Source organism: Vicia villosa, linkage group LG1 (genome assembly GCF_029867415.1).
Source record: "Vicia villosa cultivar HV-30 ecotype Madison, WI linkage group LG1, Vvil1.0, whole genome shotgun sequence".
Taxonomy (NCBI): Eukaryota; Viridiplantae; Streptophyta; class Magnoliopsida; order Fabales; family Fabaceae; genus Vicia; species Vicia villosa.
This window is the reverse complement of record NC_081180.1, coordinates 92,720,608-92,748,415: the sequence shown is the minus strand read 5'-3', so window position 1 is coordinate 92,748,415 and position 27,808 is coordinate 92,720,608. Positions and strand designations below refer to the sequence as shown.

The window sequence follows — 27,808 nt, the reverse complement described above, 5'->3', positions numbered from 1 at the left end:
AATCTGCAGGAAATTTGAGTATTTATAGTAGTGTCGGTTCTGCTTCAAGTTGAATGTCATAAGTGTTTCCATTATCAATTGATGAATTTCATAATATTCAAACTGAAATTTTGGTCTCTCAATATACACATTTTTATTTCTAATTTCATTAAAAAATCAAATTTTAATTCATTAATTTTTTTAAATATTTTTCTTTTCTTTTCGAGGTTCACCTTCATGTTTCAACTAATTATTTTGATGACATGTGATTGATAAAGTTATAAAATATCATTAACTTAATTATTTAATTTTTTTATTTATCTATAATTTTATATTAAAGACTAAATTATTAAAATGAAAAATTAAATAGTTAAGTTATAAAAATAATAATATTTTAAAGTATGATAAAATATAGGATTCAAATTGGTAACAACAAATTTAGAAGATCAAAATTAAATAATAAAACTTCAAAAAAAAGTATACATCTAAAATAAAAAAACACGTATTTAATTAAAAACTGGTCATCTCTATTTCTTCTTTAATTACAAAGGATAAGAGTTATGCTATTTTTGGTATTTTTAAATAGAAACAACATTATTTGTCAAAAAAAAAAAAAAATAGAAACAACATTATATAAATAAGTATTAAAAGAAAATAGTTCTTTTATAAGGATTAAAGGATAGACACGATGGAGTGAAAATAGAAATGTGGATGCCATTATGTATGTTTATATTTTATTTTTCTTTTACAAATGGATATTTACTATTTTCAAGTTATTTTCTTTTACAAATGGATATTTACTATTTTCAAGTTATACGTTGGTTGTGATAAAAAATAACATGCCATCGAATTAAGATAGTTCATTTGATAGTTATGCGTGGACATTCGACTGTAAACGTGTGAATTTAAATTCGCGACATCTCATTTATTTATTTTTAAGAGATAGACAAAAAAATATGTTATACATATAATAACATGACTCCACTCGAATAAATGTTACTTTTTAAGAAATTAAATTTTTTATTATAAGAAATATTTTTATCTGAATTATTAGAATATTGCAAATAAGGTATATTTCATGCGTATTAATGAGTTTATTCAATGTGTGTAATTTGTGAATGAGTTTGTTTTTCTTATCGCCTATGATGTGCATACCATTCATAATTAAGGTCGTTTATGGTCATTATAATGACTACATCTCTTTGATTAAGCGTGATTATCATTGTCATTAACTTATTATTGAATTCTTTGACTACAATCGTCATCTGAATCATTTTTCAATTAGCAAAGTTGGGATATTTCCTAATTCAATGTCGAGCTAGCCTCGTGGCCGGGAGAGCTCTCCTCTCTTTTCACAATGGTGAATTTTGTAGATTCTATTTGAGATCGTATGAGCTCGTGCATCTCTTTATGAATACTTATCCGAATGATAGTGAATTCTATGTTTAGATGATTGATTTATAGATATATCGATACACAGACTCTTAATCACGAGATATGAAGGGACAAAATACTTTAAAAAAAAAATCTAAATAGTAAATTATCTCTATAAAGAACGAGCTAAGTGATTTAAGTTAGAGTTCCCGGAAAATTAGTTTGTAGATATGAAGGGACTAAATACTTTAAAAATCATTGCTTTCATTTGGCTCAAACCAAGAGCTTCCTATTATTTCACAACAACAACAAAATTCATAGAATATTTTTTTTCTATTAATACAAATACACGCTCAAATGAATATCAGCTCACTGTAAATAAAAATGAAGGGTTCTTTGAATAATCATGATGTTGCAGCCAGCCTTAGTCCTTAGTCCTTACCTTAATTATACCCTTTCAATTCCACCACAACCATTGATTTGTGTATTAACAGAAATGGCAAACTGAAAGGAAGGTTGAAGATTGAGCTCAGTACGACAAACAGGACAAGTAACATGAGTAGAAAGCCAGGCATCAATACACGGAGGATGAAAGAAATGATCACATTGAGGTAAAACTCGAACGTTATCGTTGTCATTGAAGTCAGCGAGACACACGGCACATGGTAGAGGACCTTCATCACCTTCCTTAACATGTTTGTTTACGGAAGAGTACAATACAATTGGGAAAGTTTGGAGTAGTTGAGGATTTATACCAGTGTCATTTTCAGACTTTGGTATCTCTGCTACGTCGTTTTGTGAGTATCTGAAACGTTTTAGGAACAATACAAAGATGAAAAGTAAGAGAATTGTTGCAATGAGGCCTTCAAGAACTACACCAAGCGAAGACAAGTCCCATAATGTTTCTGATGAGTCGTCTGACTGTGCTTCTGCGGTACAATACTGATGAGCACAAACAAGGACGAAGAAAATGATAATGGGTAACATTTTTTTTTTCAAAAAGAAAAAATGAATGAAAAAATTGTATCAATGTGGTGTAAGAATATGGATGTGTATGCGGGTATGTAAATGTTTGTTTATTTAATTTTAGTATTTTTGGTAAATGAATATTTTCTATTTTTGTGTGTTAGACATAGGCTAATATAATCTAGAATGATTTTATTTTAAGAAAAGTTAATTTTTTTATTGAAAATATTGACTAATTTAAATTGGAATAATCCATAATAAAAATACAAATTTGATTATGTTGAAATCAAAAAGAAGAATTTGTAAAAGAATTCAAAGCATCTAAATTAATAACATAAAAATAAAGCGAGTGAAATAACTCAACTAATATATATTTAAGGTTTAAAATTAATTAAAAAAATTTATTTATATTTTTTATAATATATTAATATTTATATATTAACAGTATATATTCAAAATTAGAAAATTTTAATATTATAGCTTAAATAAACTTATATCGTAATCAAAAAGATTACTTACCATAATAATACTATTACTATAGGTGTAAACGTGTGGCAAATTTTATCTTATTGGATTAGTTTTGATTTTTTTAGTGTCTTTCGTCTCTTCTTGTCATCACTTGGCAGGTTTAATGCTCTTAATGAGACCAAAGATTAATAAGAAATTTGAGTATCTTTGTTGGCTAGCGATTGTTTGGTCCATTTGCCTTGTTAGGAACGAAACTCTTTTTAAAGGAGGCCACAAGGGTGAGATTGTTGCATTGGCAAAAATGCTATCTTGAAAATCGTTTGGTTGTAGAAGTAGAAGGGACTTGAGTTGTAGGTGGAAAGATTGGCTTTTGGATCCTATTCCTTGTATTGTAGTTTGCGCTGTATACTCTTTTTAGGGTGGTTCTCTTGTTTGTATATGGGTTGAGTACTCCTAGTGCTCTCTTATATTCAATCATTTGCTTATATAAAAAGAAATAAATGGACAAATAATACATTTTAACAAAATTAACAATAGTTAGAAAAATATTATGCATCAAATTATGAAGAAAAAAAATTATCGACACAATGACTAAGATGTCGAGGCCAATAATAATTTGAGAAAATAATACAACTCAATATAATGGTGTGAATTTTGTATCGATGCAATCATCTAACATGACACATTTCAGCAAATTGAGACACAACGCCGATAACAAAAAATGAAGGGACTGGTTTTTAAATTTTTTTCGTCGCTAATTAACAAAAAATGACTAACATGATATATTTTGAAGAATTAAGAGATCAATATGGATCTTTTTAAGGTTAAGGGATTAAAATGAACTCCAAGATTAACTTATGAGACCAAAAAAATATTACGTTAAGAAAATATAATACAATACATAACAAAATTAAAAAAAAAAAACAAAAGTGTGGTGATTATAATTTATATTAAGTATAAAAATATGAAAATAATTTGATGGTAGAGAACAATCATGATAAATTGATGAAAGCAATAGTGAAAACTCTAATAAAAGAGAAACAGTAACACAAAAGAAAATGAATAGTTTTGAAATATTAAAATAAAATTGAAAATAGTGTTGGGTGAGAATATGACAATAGAAAACAGTCTAAAGGAGTTAATAGACTTTTGAAAACAAAATTAACTGATTCTTCAAATGAGAATAACTGGAGGTTTTTAAGAGTTTGTGCGAGGAAGTTTATAGAGCGAAAATGTAAAATGATACTCAATTCCCAATTATTCAGTAACAACTTAAATCACTTTACAAATATCGTAATGTCTAGATGAAGAAACACAACGTATTAAGCTTATCAAATAAATCGCTATTACCAATAAAACCTAAGCTTATCAAATAAATCGCTATTACCAATAAAACCTAAGTTTATCAAATAAATCGCTATTACCAAATTTAAACCTAAACGTGCATGTTCTACGAAATTCAAATTCAAGAGTAAGGGATATAGAGATGACATCGGGGTTATAGTGGTTTGACTTTGTGGTCTTCGCGTGAGTCTACGTCCACTTTAATAGTTGTTTCTTTGTTTTGACAAATATCTTGAGAGTATATACAATCACCAATCCATAATAATGCTAAAGAAAAATAACAAATAAACTCTTCAATTTGGATCTTGACTTGTATATGACCAAATGACAAACTCTTTTGCGCAATCTTTACTCGATCAACGCTTCCAATCTTCCAATATCACCAATTATACTCCAAGCCTTTGTGTGTAGCAATCAACCCCTTAATCCTATTGATTCCTTGAGCGGTAAATTGTCTGTAGATGTAAAAAGAACTTCACCTTATCTGTAGCCTTCCGCTCAGTCACAACTAAGGAAATTCTTGAGAGAAGACATTCTTCTTTTCACTTGAATTTGTCTGCATCAATGACAATAACCTCACTCTTGCAAGAACTTGATAACCCTTTATCCAATATTTAAGAACGGTTAACTTCAAGACAGAGTCTCCCTCAATCATTTAACAGTCACTAATGATTAAGAAATGAAATTGAAAAGAGGTTGAAGAGGAAATAATTTCAATGCAAGAGTTTCAAAAGAGGTGGTTGATTTTTCACAAAAATTCGCAAATGATTATGAAAATCTTACATGAACAAATGATGAAAAATGCTTACATATGTGATTGATATTAAGCATGTAAAAGACTAAAAAAGATTGGTTAGATTCAAATCTAAGTCAATACATGTAATGAGTCAAGTGAGCAAGTGAATGGAACAAAAGAGATTCAGATTTTTGACCCATTTTGTAGTTGATTCGAATCAAGTGCAATATGTGATTCGAATCATAGGCCCCATGATTCGAATCATGTTCAATAATTGATTCTAATCAATTGTTCCAGGGAACTTTGAAAAATGCTCAAAAGTTACGTGATTCAAATCATGTGCGAAGTGTAATTCGAATCAATTCGGACAGAAGTGACATGAAATTGTATGATTCGAATCAAATGGTTTTTGGAAAGTTTTGGTCATTTCTGTTTGATTTTGTTCTAATCAAATTAAGTGTGTGAATGATTTATTCTAATCAAATGCATCAAAACTCCTTTTCATGATTTTAAAGTTTGTATTTGCACCTGAATTGAATTGAACACACATAGTTATTCCACAAACTCATGCACTTGACTAAAGACATCTTGAGCAAGTTCAAACGTAACCAAATATTTTATGCACGCTAAAAGTTTTACGAAACGATTTCAAACTTAATTCAAGGTGTGCGATTTGTGAGGGATACTCAATAAACGATAATAAAAGAAAATGATAAGACAAGCAACAAAATAATCGTACCAGGGGTGCTCTCCCTTCATATGATAAGGACGTGCAACCAACTCCCCTTAGGGATATGCAGCTACAAATATTTTAGTAAATATAATTATTTTTTAAATATCAAAATTTATATTTTCTCCTCTCCCCTCCAAATTCCCCCATTTTATTCACCGTCTCTTGGTCTAACCATATCGATGGAATACCCCATGTCACCTCTCGAATTTCAAGTTAGAGGTCCTCCCCGTCATCGATAGGGATTCTACCAACACATAAAAAATACATATAACATTCCAAAGCAGAGTTAAAGATAAATTTGGTACCCCTATTAAAATACGTATTTGGTGGGGAGGTTCATTAGAGTGCAAAGCAGAAAGATCGAAAATCCCGTAAGCCATTTCCTCCAAAAAAAACTCGAATGACGAAAGCAAGAATATAAGAGAAGGGTATGGTTGTTACCCAGAAGAAACAAGTTGATGGCCTACGCATCATAGATCCTACCAAAAGAAATGCGTGAATAGGTCAGATATGAAGAGTAATGTAGAAAGAGTGGCCAGAAGAGATGAAGTAACAAATAAGAGAATAAAAGAGTTCGTATATTCACAAATGATGAAGAAAGAGAAAATAGTAGCGACGCAACTCCTTATATATGTCTCAACAAGGGTGAACTTTACGATCCATTACATTAAGCAACGCAAACCATGCCACTAATGATTAATATCTCATCGTGAACAATTCATAGTACTTGAGTGTCATATGATAGAGGGGACAATTGTATCATCAGACATAGAGACACACATCGAGACTCCCCTAAAATATATCTTTGATTCAAAGAATGACATTTATTGCATCTGTTACAAATGCTAGTGATGTCCTATCAAGGTTCTTCACTTACTTCAGTTAATAACTATCCTCAAGGTTTGAACGACAAAGCCCTCATTTTACATAATAGGAAGAGGGGCTTGCGAAACAACTGTTATAGGTCGTCTACAATGCCCATGGCAAAAGGCTCTAGAGAAAATTCCATGTAGAGAGGCCCACGGAACAGGTAGACCTTCACTTTGAGTATAATTAAACAATTTCACCTTCCAACGCATCAATCACCGTCCAATTCATTCATATAGTTGTCCGTATAGCACACCACACCACTCGTAGACGGTTTTAGTCTCCCTTGGTATATAAGTGTAAAGAACGTCATTTCAGGTATTAAAATTCATTATCACTCTCACATTACTTTCAATTCTCTCATTCACTTTAGTGTTTGAATGTTAACCTTGCAACTCAATCTCTTCTGCCACATCGGAAGCTTTCTCCACTGAACCAATATCTTATCTCCCCATTTCAGTACACATTTCTGGTTCTCAAACGAAATAATTTTTAATGCTGAGAACTTGGTGAAAAGGAAAAATCTTGATAAAGTGAAAGTTAAACCAACAAAGGAAAATAATCATAAAGTTGGATCTCTTTTCAAATTCCAAACACAAAGGTATGTTTCTGAAGAAATTCTTTTGAAAACTCAGTTGGATAATGAATAAGTTATCAATGAGTATTTAAAAACAGACATTGCTGAGAAGATATTTAATTTTGCTTTGGAAATTCCCATATTTCTGCTACCACATACACCATCAAAACTTTTAAGAAATAAGAATAAAAAGAAAATAAGCTCATGTTGTTGAAGAGCTGAAAGTAAAAAAAGGATAGAGTTGTTGCAACTTCCTACCTTGAGGAAGATGTTGAATATCTCAAGCCTTTTAGAAAATGATTGAAGGGAACCGGTAAATCTTTTATTAATAATGTAGTTCATAAAAGTGTAATAAGTCCCTCTATTCCCCTCTCTCAACTATGACTATCTCATGTATCTATGTAGAATCTAACCAAAAAACTTCACTACCATCATCTAGTCCATGCTTTGTTGAAAAAAATGCATCTCTTCTTCTTCCTCCATTTCAATCAACCAATGAACTAGAAATGACCTCATTTGCACCTGAAAAAAACATTCCTGGTGATCATGTTGATCAAAAAACTTCTGTTGAACCGATCTTTGTTGAACCTATTGTTGAACCGATTTTTATGGAACAATTCTCTGGTCATGTAGCCTCTGATCACGACTCTCTCTTTGTGTAAGTGGAACCTACTTTACCAAAAAAAAGTTTCTTAGCCCAACCATCATTAAACTCCACCTCCTCAACTAAAAGTTTTACAAATCAAATTACCCACGTCATTTACTCCTAAGTTTATTGGTGACAAGATTCCGCTTCAAGTAGAATTTCCATCAAACTTCAATTTCAATCCCCACTGATACACCAAATCAATCTAAACAACCATCCAACACCAAACCTCACCCATCAATATATTTAACTCTCCTCCTGGACCTGACCAATCAAGTATTCCGCATGACTCAACCTCTTATGATGGATATCTTCGGAAGTTCTTTGTTCAAAGATAAACCTAGATCGCAATCTCCAACTCACTTTTTACATTATCCCTTTTCACCTCACTTTGGATATTTGGAACCTGAGCTTGCATCAAAGGAAGCACATGTTTCCCCTCCTGTTAAACTTCAAACAGCTAAACTTTTTCTTCCCTCATTCCACCACTTTTCCTAACCTTAGGAATTTTTAACTAAAGGTATTACTAAAGTTAAAAGTTTGAGACATAAGATCAAATAGTTTTAAGTCCAAGAGAAGTATATGCACAATAAAGATGAATACGCAACTAATTGGATATAAAGAAGAATCAAGGAAAAAGGTTTGCTAAAAAAAATACTGCAAAATTTAGAATGCGGAAAAAGACTTTCTAATGTGATAGTCATAATATGTAAAATTTTCCATTTTATTCTCTCATTCTACAATCATGTTCATTTACACACATTAGTAACCGATCACATTACCGTAATATACATCAAGATCAAACAGCGAATACAATTTCATTCAAGATTAGTATGTCGAGATCGAATAGCTTCAGGGCTCTCCCCTAAAACCTCCCCCAACTTGTACACAACCATCTCAAACAGTACATACAGTGCACCTTCATACACACTTCCCATCGGAAGCAACGGTCTAGCTTTCACATCCCCTTCATCCTTATCATTCGCCATGGTCTGCGCAGGCACGTAAGCCACCACACTAGCATGCTTCACACACGAACCCGTCTCAGGCTGGGCCGTCAGAAGCAGCACCCTTCCGCCGTTAGACCGTGCCACCGAGCATAAAGCGTCGACGGTTGAGAAGCCCCCTGGACCGGCGGAGGCGATGAGGAGATCTCCGGGAGTGATCGGTGGAGTGGTCATATCGAAGACTAAGTGGGCAGAGAGGCCCAGATGGGCGAGACGCATGCAGAGGGCTTTGAGCATTATGCCCTCACGGCCGACTCCGTAGAGGAAAACGCGGTTTTTTTGTTTGGCGACTGTGGAGAGCTCGGTGACTAAGAGGTCGAGTGGGGGTGGGTATGGATGAGTGGGGTTTGAAAATATGGAGGCTATTTGGTTGCAGATTTGGGTGGCCATTGAAGCCATGTCTTGAGAAGTACAATTTGAAGAAGCCATCACTCTCTTGGATTCCTAGGTTTTCCTCTTTTCATCCCTTTCTGTCCATATATGAGGGCCACAAAAATTTGTTTGGATGGTTATGTTTATCTATTTTTATCTCTTTCTGTTCATATACGAGAACCACAAAAATTTGTTTGGATGGTTATGTTTTTCTATTTTTATCCCTATCTACGAGGGTCACAAAAATTTGTTTTATTTTCGTGTCACTTTTGAAAAAATACAGATATACAAGGTTTTAAATAGGATAAAGTAACCTAAGAAATCAAACTTCAAAACTACGTTATTTGATATTGTTAGGTGAAGTGATGGAATAGAGTCTTGTTACACTCGAGTAAATTTTTAGAATGGTAGATCACGAGAGAATCTTCAAAGTTAGTATTTTAAAGCTCAACTTAGTGATTGAGTGAAAAGTAGTTTGAGAGCGGGAGTGAATTGAATATCTGAAATGACATGGTCTAGCCTTTATATAATATAGGCGATTAAAATCATTCGCTTGTGATTCGACGTCCTGTGTGAGTTCCCATTCGATTAGTTCCAATAGATGTGACGGAGAACATGATTGGGCATCCTCGGTAGGGATGAGAGTTCATCTATTACGTGTGCCTTCTTCTTTAACACTTGTTATTAGGTCTTCTTTGTGAGCATTGCAGACGGCCCATGACAATTGCCCCCTGAGCTCTTGTTCCTACGTCGTAGAATGAGGGTTTTGTCGGATTCTTCTTTAGCCTGACTTCTAGTAGAAGAAAATAAAATAGCCTTGATGGATGACTCCCTCGTGATTAGCAACGCTTCGCATGAACATCTCAACATGTTTCCCTGCGTATGACATTAATGATTTATTCTAGTACTAGGGCATTTGAGTATCCTTGAGCATTGTGTGATGAGATCTTGATTGTTGGTGGTGCAATTCACTCTTCCTAGCACTGAGGATGGCATAGTTCATCTTCTTTAGGAGATATATAAGAAGTTATGGGGTTACCATGTTCCCTTTTCGTCGTTTGTGAATCTTTTAGAGTTCTTCTCTCGCGTCACAAACCTCCTTTATCTTTACCATTATTCTCCCATCAGTCATTTTTGCTGACATACTTGTGCCACATCTTTCAGTAGAGCATACATCGTTTGAGTCATTGAGTTCATAGTTTTCAAGGTAATGCTTAGCCAGAATTTTCTCTTCTTTTTATACATTCTTAGTTTATTAGGATTTTTAGGAAGGAGAGCCATGAGTTTTGTCTTTTCTGTTTCGTACTTTGGTGAAAGAAATTTTGCTTTTTTAGGGGACAGATGTCGAACGTAATGTTTGGGACAACTGGTTCGACAAGTTAAATCAGAATCACCTTAATTAACACAGACTAACTTGTACAAGATGATGGAGCAAAAAAGCAATAAAGAACACAATAATTGGTAACTCAGTTTGATGCAACAACACCTACGTCCCGAGGGTTGGCTTCCAACCCAAGAAAGGAAAATCACTATTAGTAGCTTAGTACATTTAGTCTTGAAGGAATAACAAGCCATATGTTATTCAATGCCTCTTCCTAACACTATCCAATGACTTTTTATTTAGGTCTCTCCTAAATATGAAATCCCGTCTCACTTTCTCTCAATCACTAAACCCTAGTGATCAACCTCAATCAATGTGAATGAGCGTTGAATTACAACTCAACTAGACAAACCTACAACTATGTCAAGTTACTGAAATATAGTATTGTGTGTACATACAACAACAACAAGGACTCAAATAAACACTAACACTCTAAATATCTTCAATGTATTGCTTGTTTTTCAATGTACATTTTGAGCTCCTTGTATAGCAAACATATTTCGGGCTTTTCTAATTGGATATTTGATTTGATTTCGTCCAGAATAGTTGCACAATCAGTTTGATGTGATTTCTTCCATAATCTCTAAAACAAAAAGATATGATTTGGTTTGTTTCAAATTCAAATGTAAATATGATTCACAGTTGTCCAACAAATCATATAATCATATTCCTAAATAAAAGCAATAAAATCTAATTGAATCTTCAACAAAAAATCCTTTCAAAAAATCTTAAACGCATGTTGAGTAAGTCCCAGATGTCGTACTCACATGTTGGAACATCTCGTCCAGCATGTGTCCTTTCTGCACCAAAAAAAACTTGACACAGCTGAGTAATCTTGATCATTTTTTTATGTTGTTGTTTTGCATAATATAGTCAATCCAAAAAGGAACAACAATCTCCCCCTTTGGCAAATTGTGGCAAAACAACTCTTCAAGATAAATAGCACTCATTCAATCAGAACAAGTAACATACAACAAAAGACTATCGGAGCATACAATTTCATCTCCAATGAAGAGAAAAGTGTGGTTGAGATTGACAATCCAATAAGAGCGAAAAAAATGATTACTTCTCCACTGAAGACTTTGGTAGAACTGAGTGAAGGTTGCTACAGAACTAAGTTGACAGTTTTTATTCCTTCAAATAGACTAAGATCCCAAACAAGGGACCGATAGAGTTCAGTGAAGACAGATGCAAAACGGATGCTTGGAGCGGATCTTGGATCTGAGTAGGTGGACATTCAAGACTAAGTGATGGTTTTGTGGAGATCAGTTTCATGGGTTATATACAAGAAGAAGGAAAGATACATATATGAGTTATTTTAATTGTGTTTAATTTTGCCATTATCTAGTTTCTTGATTGTATTAAACGCACATTGTAAAAATTATTTTAAAAAATGGAAGACTACGAATTTTCAATAACTTTTAATTGAAGATTGAGTCAGGTACAAAATGAGAACGAACGCCTTGAACTAAGATAAACACTTGTGCACTCTTCTTTATCCCTATCTTTTTATTTTTCTATATAGCTCACATGATAGAATCGTATGTTATTTGATTTTATCTGCTTAAAGCAATTTGTTGTATAAATGTATGCAAGTAATAGATTAAATCATCTCATTCATCTTTTCTCATGATTAAATATGTTTGTAACTTATAATATTATATTTGTTTATTGATTAATGAAATTCAATTTAGACATCTCATTAAATTGAATTTATATTTATTAACTCATTGATTGTCTAAGATTGTTATCGTTTCATATTCATTGTGTTGTTTGAACATTGTATAACTCATGATATCGATCAAATGCATATTCTATCAAATTTCCATTGTCTCATTTTTGTAATAACTCTTATTTTAAGAAAACTATTTTTGAAAACTATTCATAAAACTTACGGGTCTTTAACCCAGACCTGACAGTTAAAGAGAACAATTGTATTTGTGTGCATTATTGAAAGTTAAAGATTATGGTTTCATCGATCACCTAACTTAAGTATCGGCCACTGCCACTGGCTATCTAGAATATAACTGACACTAACTAATATAGCAAATTAACTGTCTAACTAACTTCAACTTTCTGTCAAAATTAAAAAACTAGCTATAGTATACAAGTGTTATACACGCTTTTAGGATGCCAAACTTTCTTTTTCTTTCTAATTTCATCCAAGAAAGCATCTAATTTTAACCATTTAAAAGCAACCAGTGCACTGCTAGAAAAAATTTCGAGCAGAAAATTCCATTCTTTGCTCAGTGCTCAAGAGAATCTAACATGGCATATCACCCGCATCTAAATGGATCATGTAAGTTTCGTTGAACATACCAAATGGAAAAAGAAGTGATCTATAAACTAACGCTAAAATGAATTGGTTAATCGGTCAGCTATTTCCTTTCCATAATATAAAAAGTAATGAAACCACAGAGGGTTTTATTCATCAAACAGTATATAAGAAACATTTGGTCGGAGGAAATGAGCAGAAGCCATTTTCCTACAAAGCGAATTTCCTTTATTCAGCACTCACCGGAGAAGATGAGTCAACATCAGGTTTCTTCTCCTCGGCGACCTCTGTATTATTATCCTCGTCGCTTCCATTCTCTTGAAGAGCCGCCTGCTGTCTCAGTTCTTTTACTTTAAGGAATTCATCATAATGGGCCCGTCGATGCTCTTTAAAACTACAACCTGCATCTGTTTCAGAATCAAGACATCGGGTCTGGTAATCTACTGTAATTAAAAAAACCAGACTCATTAGATAGCATGTAATGGCGAAAGAATAATATTTACCTTCATCAATTTGTTCGGTTTCTTCTTCCTCGTCCTCAGATGATGACCAGCCGTTAGTTTTTTTTCTGCTGCAACAGGCCGCATTATCAAAAGCAGTTTCTTCAGCTTTTGCTGGTTCGCTTTTATCATCGTCACATTCATGAGACCCTCCTCTTCCAGGAGATGGAGAGCCTAAAAAATTAAGCTACTCAGATGAAAAGTAGCTGCACACGAAGTAGCTTTTAATCTAGAAGTAAAAAACAGGCTTGAGCATAACATTACAAACACGGATTTTTGTCAAACTCCATCAACAGAAACTTACATTATACCAGTAAAGCAATTTTTTCATTTCTAAACAGAAGCGCGTAGAACACAAACTAAACTTTTGAATTTAATCCCGCTATGAGAAGAATAAATCCAACATTAGAGTTCAAGGATGCAAAAGATATATTTTTTTCATGTTAATATTATGCAATAGTCATGTGATTTCCATACAGACACAATCATATTGATATGCAAAAGGAAATTAAAAGGACGTGCAGTTTAACTGATCTTCTTTACATACTGTCATCTTCGATCATAGGATGATACGGAGTCTTCGGCTCAGTAATTTTTTGCCTCACAGGTTTGTTTGCTTCAATGTTTCCAATATTAATTTCATCCCATCTCACACGTCCCCTGCAATGTCAAAACGAATGAAAGGTTAATAATTCTACGACTCCTTCTCAATTCATCCCAAAGGAACATATTCTTTGGTTTAGCTCATTACAATATATTGTATATAACCAAAATATGGGGAGTTCAACTTTAAGTCAAATTTAATTAAGCTAGGAGGTCACAGGATATGAGTATTGGAAGTTTGGAATTAGCTTCTTCCAGATGTAAAGTAAAGCTACCTAATATAAATTCATAATGGGTCCAACTCCAACCCTTTCTCTGACTCTGTCGGGACGGTATCACTACAAGACCAAGTTACCCTTTTTCGGATTCCACAGAAAAACTAATAAAACCAAATAAGCAAAGCAGTCATATAAAAAAGTAGATTGGTAGTATTACTTCATTTTGGTGGATGAAATAGCTCTTGGAACACCAAATGTATGTAAGGCTAGCCCCAAGTCACGTCGTCAACTGGGAAAAACATAAAAGTTAAGATTGTAAGTCCTTGAGCTTCATAGACACAAGTTATGCAAAGAAATAAAAACAAAAAGAAACAAAGAAAAGGTCAAGCAAAACCTATGCAGAAATATATTTTAAAGAATGTCAAATCAATTACATATATAAATGAGAACAGGGAATTCAAGCAGGAAAGGGAATTTCATCAGAAAGCTAACCATTCCAAAAAGAGAAGGCCAGCACTGTAACATTCGTAGAATTGTAATTGTCTTTTGGTACATAGTATTCTAATACTAATTAGCACAAAAATATAAGAAGGCCACAAACCCATATCCAATCAAACAATACAAACTTGATCATATACATTAAATTAGAAAAAGGATAAAAATCAATGTGCCACATTTAGCATTGAGGTGGTTTGGGGGCAAATTCAGGATTAGAGAGATAATGGCTTGTGGGTTCAACTCCCCCTATTAGTATTTCTAACACTAACATTTGTCATTCAATAAAAACCTAGCTTGAAAACTAGAGTGGAAAATTGCTTCATGTAAGATCTGTAGCAGAGTGGTAGAAAGTTTGTGAGACATCTGTGGAAAGATTACAGGTGATTAATAAAGTTTTACCGTAGTAAACATAAGAAAATGCACCATGTTCAGATCGATGGAAAAATATGAAATGGGGTGATATGAAATAAAATAGAAACTTAACTCCATTCTATCATAAAATATCCAAATAATAGTATGAATGATTTTAATTCCATTACATGTGATGTAACATGATACCATTTTATCCTACATCTATGAGCTTAAAACTCTACCCTATTCATCATCCTAATCCGCCTGAAATTCCACATTAGCACTAATCAACAATATGTTGCAACTTGTAATTATATAATGAAAACCCCCAAAACTTTGATTTCTAACCTGCGAACGGACTCCGAAAAAGACACTAGGACACGACACGGATGCTATGACACCAATAATTTCAAAAACATAGGGCACTGATATTGTTATATATTTTGTTTTGACACATGTTTAACCGATGTGTGAGATTTGAGCGTCGCACCATGAGTATCATATAGGTGTCGGGCATCAATTTTAACTGTTGAAGCAAAGGAAAAAAATATATCATTTTTCGAGACATCTATCTGAGTTCTCTAACATGTATGTCATTAAGTGTCGGACACCGCAACACCCCTACTACCACTTTCTAACATATTCAAAAAAGTGAAAGACCGTAGGGAGTGTTCCAAAATCAACAGATTCCACAAAGATAAAATTAGCAACAGGGGGCATTTGATATCATGTTCCGTGCAACGGCTTAGAAATGCAAATTTTCGGAATCAAACATCAGAACAAATGTAATTTACAATATTAGATCAAAGGCGATAAAAACCTCAGACAATCAAGTTGAAAGCATCACCATTTTTGTTGCATTTTCTAGGTAAACAAACAACTAAGATGAACGAAATGAAAATTGAAAGAAGAAGCGTAGAAAAAGCAAAAAGAGAGAAAGAGGGAGAGAATTGTACCTTGATATTGAAATTGAATGGCGATGTTTAACTGGGATCTATTGCAAAGTGCTAAAATGCATAAAGAATACAAAAATGGTTGCACATATGAAGCAAAACAAAATTACAAAATTATACCTCTAAATTTTAATGGTTAAACTTTTAGGATTAATAGTCTTCTTAGATAAACTTTTAGGATTAACAGCTAGGATAATACTCATACCAGCGTGGATAAAATTTGTCACTCTTAGTTTAATAGATTATTTACGGTAAAATAAATTAAATACATATTTAAATACACGTTTATTAATGAATATAGATACCATTTTAATGTTATCCGTGTTTGCAGATATTCGTATCCGTTAATAAATTATAAAAATGATTTTAATATTATTAATTTATTAGTATATTTAATCTTTTCATCTTTTAAAAACTAAAAAATTAATCATAAATTTGTACTTGTTAAAAGTATAATATGTGACAACCTCTAGTGATTATGAATTGTCTGGGGTTTTAGGGTTTGTTGTAAGGTTTAGAGTTAGCTCACAGAATAAAAATGAGAAGAGTTATGTATATGTGATATTTTGTAATCAGATTGGACCCCTCTCAACCTCAAAGTTAAGGTATTTATAGAAGCCTCTCAACCTCAAAGTTAAGGTATTTATAGAAGCCTCTGGGCCTGAATCTCATACTCCTAAAAAATTGTAATCATTCTTAGGAGCATGGGAATGGGATAATTAGTCCCATATTATTCATGACAACATGGTATTTTCCCACTTGATTCTCACTCCACATTATTATTGACTATGATATATATGTCACTTTGAGATTTCTCTTGGAAGGCGACCAATCTGATAAATGGACGTCATATCCAAATGATGGGCGCTCGAACTAATAAACGGGCTATCAAAAAGTTATTTGGGCAATGTGTTACGCCTTTGCCCTTTCATTTTCCTCTTATAAACTCTTTCCAAATATACTGATACACAATCCCTCAATTGCGAGGACTTGTAAAAAATGAGTGATTTAGTCTGGCTTTCCTCTCCTAATACAGATGAGTCCTTCAGGCGAGCCTCTCAAATACGAGGTAAGTCCCTTAAGCATGAGGGGGGAGCTATGTGAATATAGTAGGGGATATATCCCCCCCCCCCAAGTGTCAATGAGCTGGATCATTATACGTCTGTCAGCCGAGGAAATCAAATATCAGTCAATTGAGGGAAATCAAATGTCAGTTGAGGGAAAATTTGTGTTGCGTGTGATTGAGGATAATTTTCCTCAGCAAGCCAATTTTGGCCTTTACGCATATCTCTAAAATGGGGAATCTTTCCCTTTTCTATTAATTGTTGGAATGCCTCGTGGGTGGCGGTAGATTACCCCTACAACTGGACCTCATCTCTCTATAAAAGGATTTAATCTTTCTTCCTTTAATATTTTCCACATTTTTTTCCTTCCAAACTTCCACTCATCTAGTTAAAAGTTATTATAGGTTCAAAGAGCATACAATTCAAAAGTTTTCTTACTATGATTTCATGTATAATTTTTTTTCTTTATTTTATCTCTCTATTCTTAATGATAGTTATTAGATTTTAGAATGTTTAAGAAGTGGTTATGCGCTAGCGTCATGAATTAGGTCTTTATAGCTGTGAGAGTCATGGTAGTTTTGATAGTGATTCTCTTGCTCTACCCATTCTTACCAGGAATCAATGGTAAATACATATGCTAAATGTTTCAATGTCTAAGACCTTGCATCTTTGTATTTTAATGAAGAGAGTATCGCTGCTTTTCGGCGGCAAATTAGACTTTCCAATACTAGACATGAGGACGGTGTGATTTTGGAACCATGTTATGAGGGGGAGGGCCAAGATGGATGCTTGGGATGGATCGGCCGCCTCTAATTCTACTTGCCTCTCCTTGTTATTCATGATTTAGGGTTTTATTGCCTTTTACACGGTTTAAATCCTAAGTTTTAGCAACAAAAAGCACTGCTCCTTCTCATACTACGCTTATGTTTAGGGTATTGTAAGGGAGTTTGAAATTATATATCAGATGTAGGGAGTCTTTCCTTCTGTCGAGGTATTCTTCTCTTTTATGACATTAAAATCAGCGCCAAAAGTGGATAGGTGGCCTTATGCGGTCATCTAGATTTTTTTTGTGCTAAAGTCCCACTCAAAACCTTACGAGGATTGGAAGGATAAGTTCGCGAGGTTTAGAGGGAAAGATTGTGCCTCTATGGTCACGATTGAGGCGACTGAAAGCCCATGTTACCCTGTCTTAGACGAGTGATCCAAGGATCATCATCGGTATTGACTTTGATGGCCTTGCCCCATATGAGCAAGAGGTGGTCCAAGTATTAAATGATTTTGAATACACGAGCTCCTATGCCCTGGTCACTCTAGATCGAGAAGACAATTACAGAATAGATGAATACTTAGGTGAGTTTGTGGTCGAGAAAAAACATTTTATTTGAGGTCGTTTATGATTACATAGTCAGATATTTTTCATGTTCTTTTCTTGCAAAGAAAATGTCTAAATTTTCACTAGCCGGGAGGAATGAGCGCCTTGACAAGAAGGAGGTTGAATGAAAATCGACGAGTAGCCCTAAGAGTTGCCCAGGCTGCCTAATGACAGTGGAGGAAAAAAGGCATGTCGAGGACCATTCCATGGATGATGCTCGCACTCGTAAAATCCAAAAGCAAGGAGAAAGTCCTACATTGGTTCTGAAGAAGGGGAAGTCCTTGGCAACGAAAGATAGTTCTTGTGGAACCATGTTTTGCAAGTTAGTAATCAAAGAAGCTTTCTAAAAGATGAATATTCTTTTGATTATGAGAACTTGTGTTGATGATAATTAACAACTACAGATCATGCATAACAATGAATTAAATATGCAAGAAAATAAAGTTAGGAAGCCATGGTTTAATGATTGTTGCAAAGATCCTCTTATGATGCTTTCCAACTAGAAAAATTCTAAAGACTCGTCTCCAATAAGAATTCAACTAAGTGTTTGTATGACTAATTTATCTAACAAGTCTTGATGCTTCAAAGTATGAAAGAGAGAAGTGTGACCCTATCACAAAAAGCTTAATAACTTATTTTTCTTAAAGAATTATTTCTAAAATTATTTTAAAGTTATGCCAGTTGAATCGGGAGTTATTCGAAAAGTTTTGAGAATTTTTTTTCTGACCAATAGATTGACATTTACACCTAATCAATTGGGTTAGTGAAAAAATATGCTCTAAGAATTTAGGACAATATCTTAATGAATGATAATGACTATATATCTTTTCTTTTCTTTTAAAACCTTTTAAAAAAATTCATTTTATGTAAATCAATCGATTGATGCATGATGCCAAACTATTGGCAAATTAACCATGTCCACAAAAAATTTCCTTTTTTTGTCAACCTTTAGCCTATAAATAGAGGTATTTTATCTCATATTTTCATATATAAAACTGTGAGCTCTCATGTCTCACTCTTCACTCTCTCTCTCCAAAAATAATTTCTCACTTTCTCTCGCTTAGAAATTTAGTCGTTATGTTTTCGAGAAAGGTCTTTTGTAAGTGAGGCATCTTTGTATTATTGCAAGAGTAGTATTGTAAATTCTTCAAGGGATTTTTTTCACCTTCGTTGAATAATTTATCCAATTAGGAATTTTTCAATTGGGTTTGAAACTGAACCTTTTTAAAATCTTTGGTTTGGGGATTTAGTTACTAAGTCATCGGTTCAACTTGAAGGCACATCGTGTTCAAAAGCTTTTATTGGTCCGAGATTTGCTCGGTATAAAATCGAAATTTTTTTCATCGTTATCTTGTGTAAAACCTTCGTTCGGTTCATAATTCCAACCTATTTAGAAGCTTTCTAAGTTTGAAAATCATTTCGGTATAAAATCACATAGGTTCGTGGTTAGTGCGTCAAAATCTCGGTTCAGTTCGTAAGCTCATATTGGTTAAAAGTTTGCTAAGGTTGGAGATAAGCCCGTGTAAAATCCTAGTTTATCTTGGAGACTAATCGTTTCAAGTTTATGTTTAGAAAGAAGACTAATTTATTCAATCCATTATATTGGAAAGAAGACTAACTGCTTCTCTCCTATATTTGTTGTTTGATTGGAAGTTAGCCAGAAATTTTATTTTCCTTGTATAAGGAGGTTCAAAAGTTCAACCTACTAAAAGCTCTTAAGATTGAATCGATACTCTCAAGAATAAATCTTATGGAGAGGATTAAGTCGTATCTTTTTTACCGAACCTCTATAATTTCTAGTGTTATCTCTCTATCCCTTAACTTTTTAATTTCCGTATTTTATTCTTGATTTTTTATGCTAACTTTTAAAGTGTTTTTAAAATGATTTTAAACTTTGAATAAAAGTGTTTCAAACTACAATTTTTCTGAAACACACAATTCACCCCCATTCTCTTGTGTATGGAATCATATGTTCAACAAGTGGCATCATAATCTAACTGTTGTTTAACAACTAATTGTCTCAGGAGAAAAATGACTTCCAACTCACTCTTAAACATGAGATCTTTCCCAAACAAACCTCCATCATTTAATGGTTCTAGGTTTGAATAATGGAAAGCTAGATTTAGAGTCTATATTAAAACTATAAATAAAGAACTATGGAATAAGTAGTAGATAAACTCTAATCTCTTTGGACCGCTGAAGAAAAGAGAAAATTTTAAATTGAATTCAAAAACAAGAATTTTCTAGTAATGTCCCTAGATGATAGTCAATTTTTTATATTCATAATTGCAAAACTTCCAAAGAAATATGGGATACTCTTGAAATAATATATGTGTGGAACTTTGTCTCGCACGTGATATGCATTCAATAAGGATTTTTTTGTTGTTGATGACAACTAATATTTAAAGATGACAACTAAATGTCTAATAAGGACTAAAGTCAAGCATAAGTGATTAAAGCGGTTAAAGATGCAAACTAAACTATTAGGGTTTGATAATGGACTTGACTCTATGAGGATGGCAAACAAACAGAATATAACTCAAGCCTCGCCCCAAAGAAAAATCAAGCAAGTGTTTATAAGAATGAAGCATCTGAAAAAGTCTTAAAGTTTATGGAAGCCATGTCTCGACATGTTTGATTGAACATGTTATAAAGCATGGGGGTATTCTCATAAAAGTGCATGCCTAAATCACACACACACAGTTTTCAAACCTATTTTTATCAAGAAAACATTTTGAAAAATGTCTTGAACTCATGCTAGGTGGATTGGGAGTTGCTATAATAGCTCTGGATAAAGTTTTGTCTTTCCTAATCAATGGACACATTAACCTAATCGATTGGCTCAGTTAAAAATTGCACCCTAAGAAATTAGGACAGAGCCTTAATGATGTTTAACAAATAAATATATTTTCTTTCCTTTTTAAACTTGATAGTAAATTAACTTAGGGTAACCAGTCAATTGGGAATACGTACCACTCGATTGGCAAGTCACAAAATGCCTTAAAATAATTCCTTTTATGTGCCAACCTTTAGCCAATGAATAAAGGTCCCTTTCCACTCTTTTTCACATATAGAAAAGTGATTGTTAATTCTCTAATTGTATGATTGACATTGATTTTAGTAAAGCAAATTTAACAGCGAAATGTTATATATGATGCTTCAACTTGCGGGAAATTTATGTTGAACAGGATGTTCTATCAAATGCAACTGAAGAAACATGTCGAACAAGATGTCTTATGCAAGATCATATGACATTGCAATTTGTGAACAACTGGTATGGGCTTTTTGGATTTGTGTGGTACAGATGCAGAATATTTGGAGAGTATTATGCAGTCCAATATGACGCTTAATTTAAGGATAAAAGATTTTATCTGTTTTGAAGATGTATTTATAGTTTCTAAATATGGATAATATTTAGGAAACTAATGATGGAAGACCTATTTTTATGGAGAATCTTGTGCAGATATTTAGTAGTCTCCTTGCTACATTTTGAAGCCCAAATCCAGACCAGATGTGTGCTATAAATAGAAGACAACTAACCTAGTTTTAGTAGAACTTACGGGGAATAGGTTAGGGTTTGTGTATTAATTGTGAGCCTCTCTAATATCATTCTTGATAGAATAGTATGACTGTTTTTATGGAGTTGTAAGTTATGTCATGCATTCATAAGTTGTTAAGTATTGAATGTATGTATGTCACTTAGGTATCATTGATACATTGTTCTAAGTGTGTGTTGCTTGTGTCTCAAGCTATTGTTTTTTATCGAAGCTTTTAAACAAGATCAAGTATTATTGATTAAGAGGTTCTTAATCTAGTATTTATTGTAATTGAAGATTGAGGTAAAGGGTCGTGAATATCAGTAACTGAGATTGTTATTGTGAGACGTCACTGTGGTGATTGGAAGTGAGAGGGGTTTTTCTTATCTAGGAAGTTCTTAGGTAGAAGTTGCATTAGGTAGGGATTAAGTGAGAAGTTGTAAACTAGATGTTTTTTAGCTTTAAATTGATACTATTAATAGTGGATTTCCTTCCTGGCTTGGTAGCCCTCATAATAGGTGTTGTTGTACACCGAACTAGATTAACAATTACTTGTGTTAAGCTACTTTCTAGCCTTGTTGTTAAATCATGTTTACCTTGTCATTGTATGTTGTTCAAAGATTAATGTCTCGACATCTATTAGGACATATGAGATCTAAACACTAGAATTTCAGTGATTTCATTTCTCATTTCTCAATCTCTTTTTAAAAATTCCTTTTGTTTACTTTCTCTCACTAAAAGTTTAGCCAACATGCTTTGTGATAACACCAAAACACACAGCATATTTCACTCAACTCACGCACATTTTATCATTATTTTACCTTTATTTTTAGTGTCATGACGTGGTTAATGAAACCCATGTTCCAACAACTCTGAAGACCTTTTCCCCACAATTTAAACCTATGGCGTTCTCCATATGATGTATAGCGTTTGCCACGCCTAGGAAATCCATAAACAGCCAATTGCTTTGGAATGGTCACCCACTTCTCCCTATTTACTGTCACACGAATCCAACAACCTTGACTTCACTTTTTAGGGTTTTGTAACACTATAAATACATGTTTAGACTTATTTTCAAATCATCCAAGCTTAGCATAATTTAAGCCATATATTTACTATTTTGAAATTTTTATCTCTTCACATCGAAGAGTTATATCATCGTTCTAATTTTAAGTTTGGAGCAATTCATTCGATAGCAGTTAATCTTTCCAGCATTTACTTTTCTATTCAATCATTTCCGTAAATTATTTGTGTATCAGATTCAAGACTCCGTCGGAGCAGGTTTTTATTATTAGTATCGTTTAATTCTATTGTTCAATTATTTATATGCATCTTGATTATTTTCTTTTACAAAATCTATTTTTCAAACTTTACTTTCTGAATTGAATCGCTATTCTTAATCAATTACAAGTTATTGTCTTTACTTTAATTTTTAAGTTTAATTTATCAATTGCATGTTTTATTTTTAATTGTTTTGCCTAATATGTCTTATTCTAAGTTTCAACCAAATACTTCATTGTTTATCATGAATATGACCAACTAATCTAATAGTGTTGGAATGTGAGGACCGTCGATTCGACGGTACTCTGTCTGTTATTCCTTTAGAATTACTTTTGGGACTATTTTGATTTTATCTCAATTTTTCAAGATTAATTTGATCGGTTACTACGAGAGTAGAAGCGTAAATACACCAGGTAAGATCGAAAGTCGTCTGGTACTTAAGATTAAATTGTTAAGTTTTTTATTAATAAACACTGTGAGAGCACTATATTAACTAATTAGCAAAGTTTAATATTTTCAGAAAGTGATTTTAAAACTATTTTCGAACGCGTTTATAAGTTTATAATTCGGTTAGGCGAGTGGAAGGCGGGAACCCTTTACAGATTAAACTTTTCAATCAAAACCATTTTTCAACTAATAAAAGAAACTAATTTCTTAAAAAAGATTTTTGCTACTTTAACGCAAAGCGCTCCAGGTACGCGAGAGTGGACAATATAAATTAGACAGTAAAATCTGATTTCGAATACGCAAGAGCGACAATTCCTTTTTAATTAATTCTTTTTCAAGGAAGAAAATATTGTCCCGTAGGTAATTCGACTTAGGAATAATAAGAGTACCATTGACCGACGAGAGTTGCATTCTAGTATTACATTCCTGAATTAATTAAATTTTATTATTTTATTTTGTTTTGCCTATTCCAATTCATTTCAACCTCCTTAGATAAACATTGTAGCAGTAGAAAATGATAGATTGACCATTAGGTCTATGTGGGTTCGATAACCTTTTATATTACTCTGATACACTTTGTATACTTGTGAAACTAACCCATCAAGTTTTTGGCGCCGTTGTCGAGGCCCAATTACGTCAAATATCATAACCCTGTTGTTACGCCGTCTATATTAAGGCACCCTTTTTTTGGTCAATACGAATAATTCGCAGTACCGAAGCTTTTGTAGATCCAATATAAGAACCAGAAAGATACGCACATGCACGACTTTCGCTCCAACGAATCAGAAGAGCAATGGCAGGAGAACAAGACCGCAAGCCACTCAAGGATTTTGTCTTACCTTCTAATGAAGAACCTCATTCAAGTATTGCTAACCCTGCAATCTCAGTTAACAACTTTGAATTGAAACTCGCTTTGTTGCAAATCGTGCAATAAAACCAGTTTGCTGGTCTCCCATAAGAGAACCCAAGCTAGCACTTAAAAGTGTTCATTCAACTTGCAGACACACTGAAATCCAATGGTGTTCCTCCCGAGGCAATACGTTTACGTTTATTCACTTTTTCCTTAGAGATAGAGCGAGAGCATGGCTAAACTCCCTTCCAGCGAATTCAATCACTACTCGGAATGACCTGAAGAAAGTATTCCTTGCTAGATACTTTCCACCAAGCAAGACTGCTATCCTACGAACCCAAATAACTAGATTCACTCAACAGGATGGTGAATCCCTTTTCGACGCTTGGGAAAGATACAAAAAGCTATTAAGGGTTTGTCCACACCATGAATTAGAACAATGGTTGATCATTCATACCTTCTATAACAAGCTTCTCTACAATGCAAAACGACTATCGACGCTGCCGTCGACGGTGCACCAATGAGCAAACCATATCCCGATGCATGCACACTCATAGAATACACGACGCAAAACCATTACCAATGGGGACTGAACGAGCATCGGTAGAGAAGAAAGAAACAAAAGGAGGTATATACAAAGTTAGTAGCCTAAACCATATAAACGCCAAGATGGACGCCCTAGCACAAAAGGTGAAAGCTTAGACGCTAACCATACATGGTAGCTGCAGTACAACCCAAATGCAAAATCTGTGGAACCCCATGACATTCACTGCCGAGTGCAGTCTTCTAGCTGAACCAAGCCCAAATCATGTCAATTATACCCAAAGAAACCCTTATTTGAACACCTATAACCCTAAATAGAGGAATCATCCAAACTTCTCTTATAAAAATAATAACTCTACTTTCACTCAAAACACTACACTTAAAAGACCACAGATTTCAAAGCTCAAAGACCGACGCAACCTATTCAAGATACCTCTAAAAAATAAACTTAAAAAAGATCATGAAAAACTCATTTCAGCTTAAACTCAGCAAAATAAAAAATTCATATTTTATCAAAAAAAAAATTATTAAATCTTCCAAAATAAGTAAAAAGTTAAAATCTCTATTATGAAGCATTAACAGAAGCCTCTATGTAACCGAAAGCCTGCAAGTAACGCCATTTCATTTCATCACCTCTGTTACAACCAAAATGCTTGAGTTCGTGCTGTTCTACAAGAACCCATTCCTCCACGCATCACTCTCCATCACCCTCGCTCTAACCCTAACCTTCTTCCGCATCCCAATCCTCTTCCTCTACGCTCTCCAAACCTACATCCACCCCGATTCCCAACCTCAATCCAATGGCCTCAAAGCCGCCATTCGCCGCCCCGGCGTCGACGGTTACCAACCCTTGTCTTCCAAAACCTCCACAGAGCTCAGAAAGAGGAGTAAAGCAAAGGACAAGGTCGATTTCGATGAGAGTAAGGCTCAGATCTTCAGGATAACGCTCGATCAGAGTCATTTGCAGTCTCGTCTTTATATCGATCAGTATTCCGTTGCCTTTACTGTTTCTTTTATTGCCCTTTTATCTATTTTGCTTCATAGGTTTTTGGATTGTGAAGAGGGTAATGGGTTTTTGGCGAATGGGGTTTTTGTTCCGGTTTTGTTATCAATTTTGAGTCTTTATACTTGGGGGATGTTGTTTGTTAAGGTTACGTTTGAAAGATCTGCGTCGAGGAGGTCGGAGAAGCAGTTGAGTGTTGTTTTTGGGGTTTTGGGGGTTTTCTTAGGGTTGCTTTTTGTTCCAGAGGTTGCTTGTTTGGTTTTGGAGTTTGATTTTGGGGTTTCTGTTGATGGGGTTTGGAGGGTTTTGTTGTCTGTGTTAATGGGTTCTCTTGCTAGTTTCTTGTTCATTCCTGCTGTGAGAAGTGCGAGATCTTTTTGGCTTGGGACTGATCAGATTCGTTGCAATTTGTCCATGATTACTTGTGGATTTTATAACCGCGCGATTCTTTATGCGAATCAAATCTTGCTTATTTTTGTGGCTATTCTGTGGATTACACCTTTGGCTGAAAGTTTTGTAAACAAAAACTATAAGGGAGATAGTGCGACGGGTGGAGTTGGTAATGCTGAGAGATTGGTGGGGAATGTAGGATTCATGCCGTCTGATTTCGCTAACTTTAGGCGGTGGTGTTTATTGGGATCGAGTTTATTGCAGATTGTGGCTTTAAGGCCTAACCTGCAAATGTATCTCAATGAAGCTTTGTTGTCTTGGTACCAAAGACTTCATGGTAGCAAGGTTCCTGATTTGGATTACAGTAGGGCGAAGATGTTTCTGCATAATCATTACTTGTGCCTTGTGGTTTTGCAATTTCTTGGCCCGCCTGTGCTGGTGCTTATCTTTCTTGGCTTGTCTCAGATTGACGGTCCTTCCTTTGGAAACTTTCCATTGGCATTGCCTAGCTCTGCTTTTTTCAAGGAGACTGCATTGTTTTTGGCTTGGTGGGTGACCTTTCTGCAGGCAATATATTCTTCGGCGATCCTTTTGCTACACCGGCATTGTATTTTGTATGTTTCTTGAACCTTTGTTTTCTAAAGCACAGTTTTATGTGGTAAGCCTTTTGTTGTAAGCTGAACACATTTTTTTAGAATTTTGACAAGAGTGAGAAGATGATTCGATTTATAGCGTAAGTTTTGCAGGTTAGTCAATTCATTATGATTCTTTAGTTAACTTCTAAACATTTAGATATGATTGATTTGTATGTTGCTGTTGTAGTTTTTGGACATGAGAATCTTATACATTAAACTGACCATAGATAGACCAATTAATATCGTATTTTGCATTTCCTTCAAAATTTCATGCAAAGTTAAGCACACGATTATTTAGTTGTTTCATATATTTTCTAGAAACAGTTTTGAAGGCCTTCTTTTAGTTGTTTTCTGTCCTATTATAGCATTACTATATCTGTGACATTAGCTGCTTTGTTTCTTCGCCTATATTAGAAAGTGTATGAAAAATGGAAATATATGACAGTGTATGAAAAATGGAAATGAAGTCAAGAAACTATCTGATGTCTACAATTATTTTAATAACCCCTCTTCAAGATGAGTGTTATAAATTGTTTCAGGATCTATGTTAGCTTTACTTTTAGTACATTGCATACACGGTAGATTAATCGAGTATAATTATGAACACTAGAAGTGTATGTAATCTGAATCTGATATTTAGTTTTGGAAGTGTATGTAATCTGAATCTGATATTTAGTTTTGGAAGTGTATGTAATCTGAATCTGATATTTAGTTTAATATATTGCATGCATGATAAATTGGAATAGTGGAAAGTATACTTAGATTGTTTGGGTATCTAGAGAGAAGACCCATAGCTTTTGTGTTAAGGAGAGTAGATCAAACGGAGAGAAGTCAAACAA

The 27,808-nt window shown here is 33.9% G+C and overlaps 4 protein-coding genes and 1 non-coding gene across 7 annotated transcripts; 1 reads left to right on the top strand and 4 right to left on the bottom strand.

The window, feature by feature from the left end:
• Positions 1-1,657: 1,657 nt before the first annotated feature.
• Positions 1,658-2,342, bottom strand: LOC131612393 (E3 ubiquitin-protein ligase Os03g0188200-like). The gene has a single exon (XM_058884193.1). The coding sequence runs from the start codon at positions 2,338-2,340 to the stop codon at positions 1,801-1,803; it is 540 nt and encodes a 179-aa protein (XP_058740176.1). The 5' UTR covers positions 2,341-2,342; the 3' UTR covers positions 1,658-1,800.
• A 6,045-nt stretch (positions 2,343-8,387) lies between these two features.
• Positions 8,388-9,214, bottom strand: LOC131612383 (uncharacterized). Its single transcript, XM_058884184.1, has one exon. The coding sequence runs from the start codon at positions 9,124-9,126 to the stop codon at positions 8,509-8,511; it is 618 nt and encodes a 205-aa protein (XP_058740167.1). The 5' UTR covers positions 9,127-9,214; the 3' UTR covers positions 8,388-8,508.
• Positions 9,215-12,662: 3,448 nt separating this feature from the next.
• Positions 12,663-15,964, bottom strand: LOC131612359 (protein phosphatase inhibitor 2-like). Of its 3 annotated transcripts, none has more exons than XM_058884159.1 (5): positions 15,852-15,964; positions 14,264-14,335; positions 13,773-13,885; positions 13,229-13,399; positions 12,663-13,132 (listed from the first exon to the last, which is right to left on the bottom strand). In XM_058884159.1, exons 2-5 carry the CDS (start codon positions 14,266-14,268, stop codon positions 12,954-12,956), a joined length of 468 nt encoding a protein of 155 aa, XP_058740142.1. In that variant the 5' UTR covers positions 14,269-14,335; positions 15,852-15,964; the 3' UTR covers positions 12,663-12,953. The 3 variants fall into 3 exon arrangements, with proteins under 3 accessions (XP_058740142.1, XP_058740156.1, XP_058740149.1); XM_058884173.1 differs by having other exon boundaries at positions 12,663-13,126; XM_058884166.1 differs by lacking the exon at positions 15,852-15,964 and adding an exon at positions 15,716-15,772.
• Positions 15,965-24,724: 8,760 nt separating this feature from the next.
• Positions 24,725-24,831, bottom strand: LOC131645446 (small nucleolar RNA R71). Its single transcript, XR_009297067.1, has one exon. It is a non-coding gene; the product is annotated as a small nucleolar RNA R71 (small nucleolar RNA).
• A 688-nt stretch (positions 24,832-25,519) lies between these two features.
• LOC131643542 (uncharacterized) lies at positions 25,520-27,065 on the top strand. The gene has a single exon (XM_058913792.1). It carries the CDS (start codon positions 25,591-25,593, stop codon positions 26,959-26,961), a length of 1,371 nt encoding a protein of 456 aa, XP_058769775.1. The 5' UTR covers positions 25,520-25,590; the 3' UTR covers positions 26,962-27,065.
• Positions 27,066-27,808: the final 743 nt, after the last annotated feature.

Coding starts and splice junctions, on each gene's coding strand:
- LOC131643542 (XM_058913792.1), top strand. CDS start 25,591: ATGCTTGAGTTCGTGCTGTTCTACAAGAACCCATTCCTCCACGCATCA.
- LOC131612359 (XM_058884159.1), bottom strand. Junction 13,400..13,772: donor TCCTATGATCGAAGATGACA/GTATGTAAAGAA, acceptor TTAATTTTTTAG/GCTCTCCATCTCCTGGAAGA. Junction 13,133..13,228: donor AACCGAACAAATTGATGAAG/GTAAATATTATT, acceptor ATTCTGAAACAG/ATGCAGGTTGTAGTTTTAAA.
- LOC131612383 (XM_058884184.1), bottom strand. CDS start 9,126: ATGGCTTCTTCAAATTGTACTTCTCAAGACATGGCTTCAATGGCCACC.
- LOC131612393 (XM_058884193.1), bottom strand. CDS start 2,340: ATGTTACCCATTATCATTTTCTTCGTCCTTGTTTGTGCTCATCAGTAT.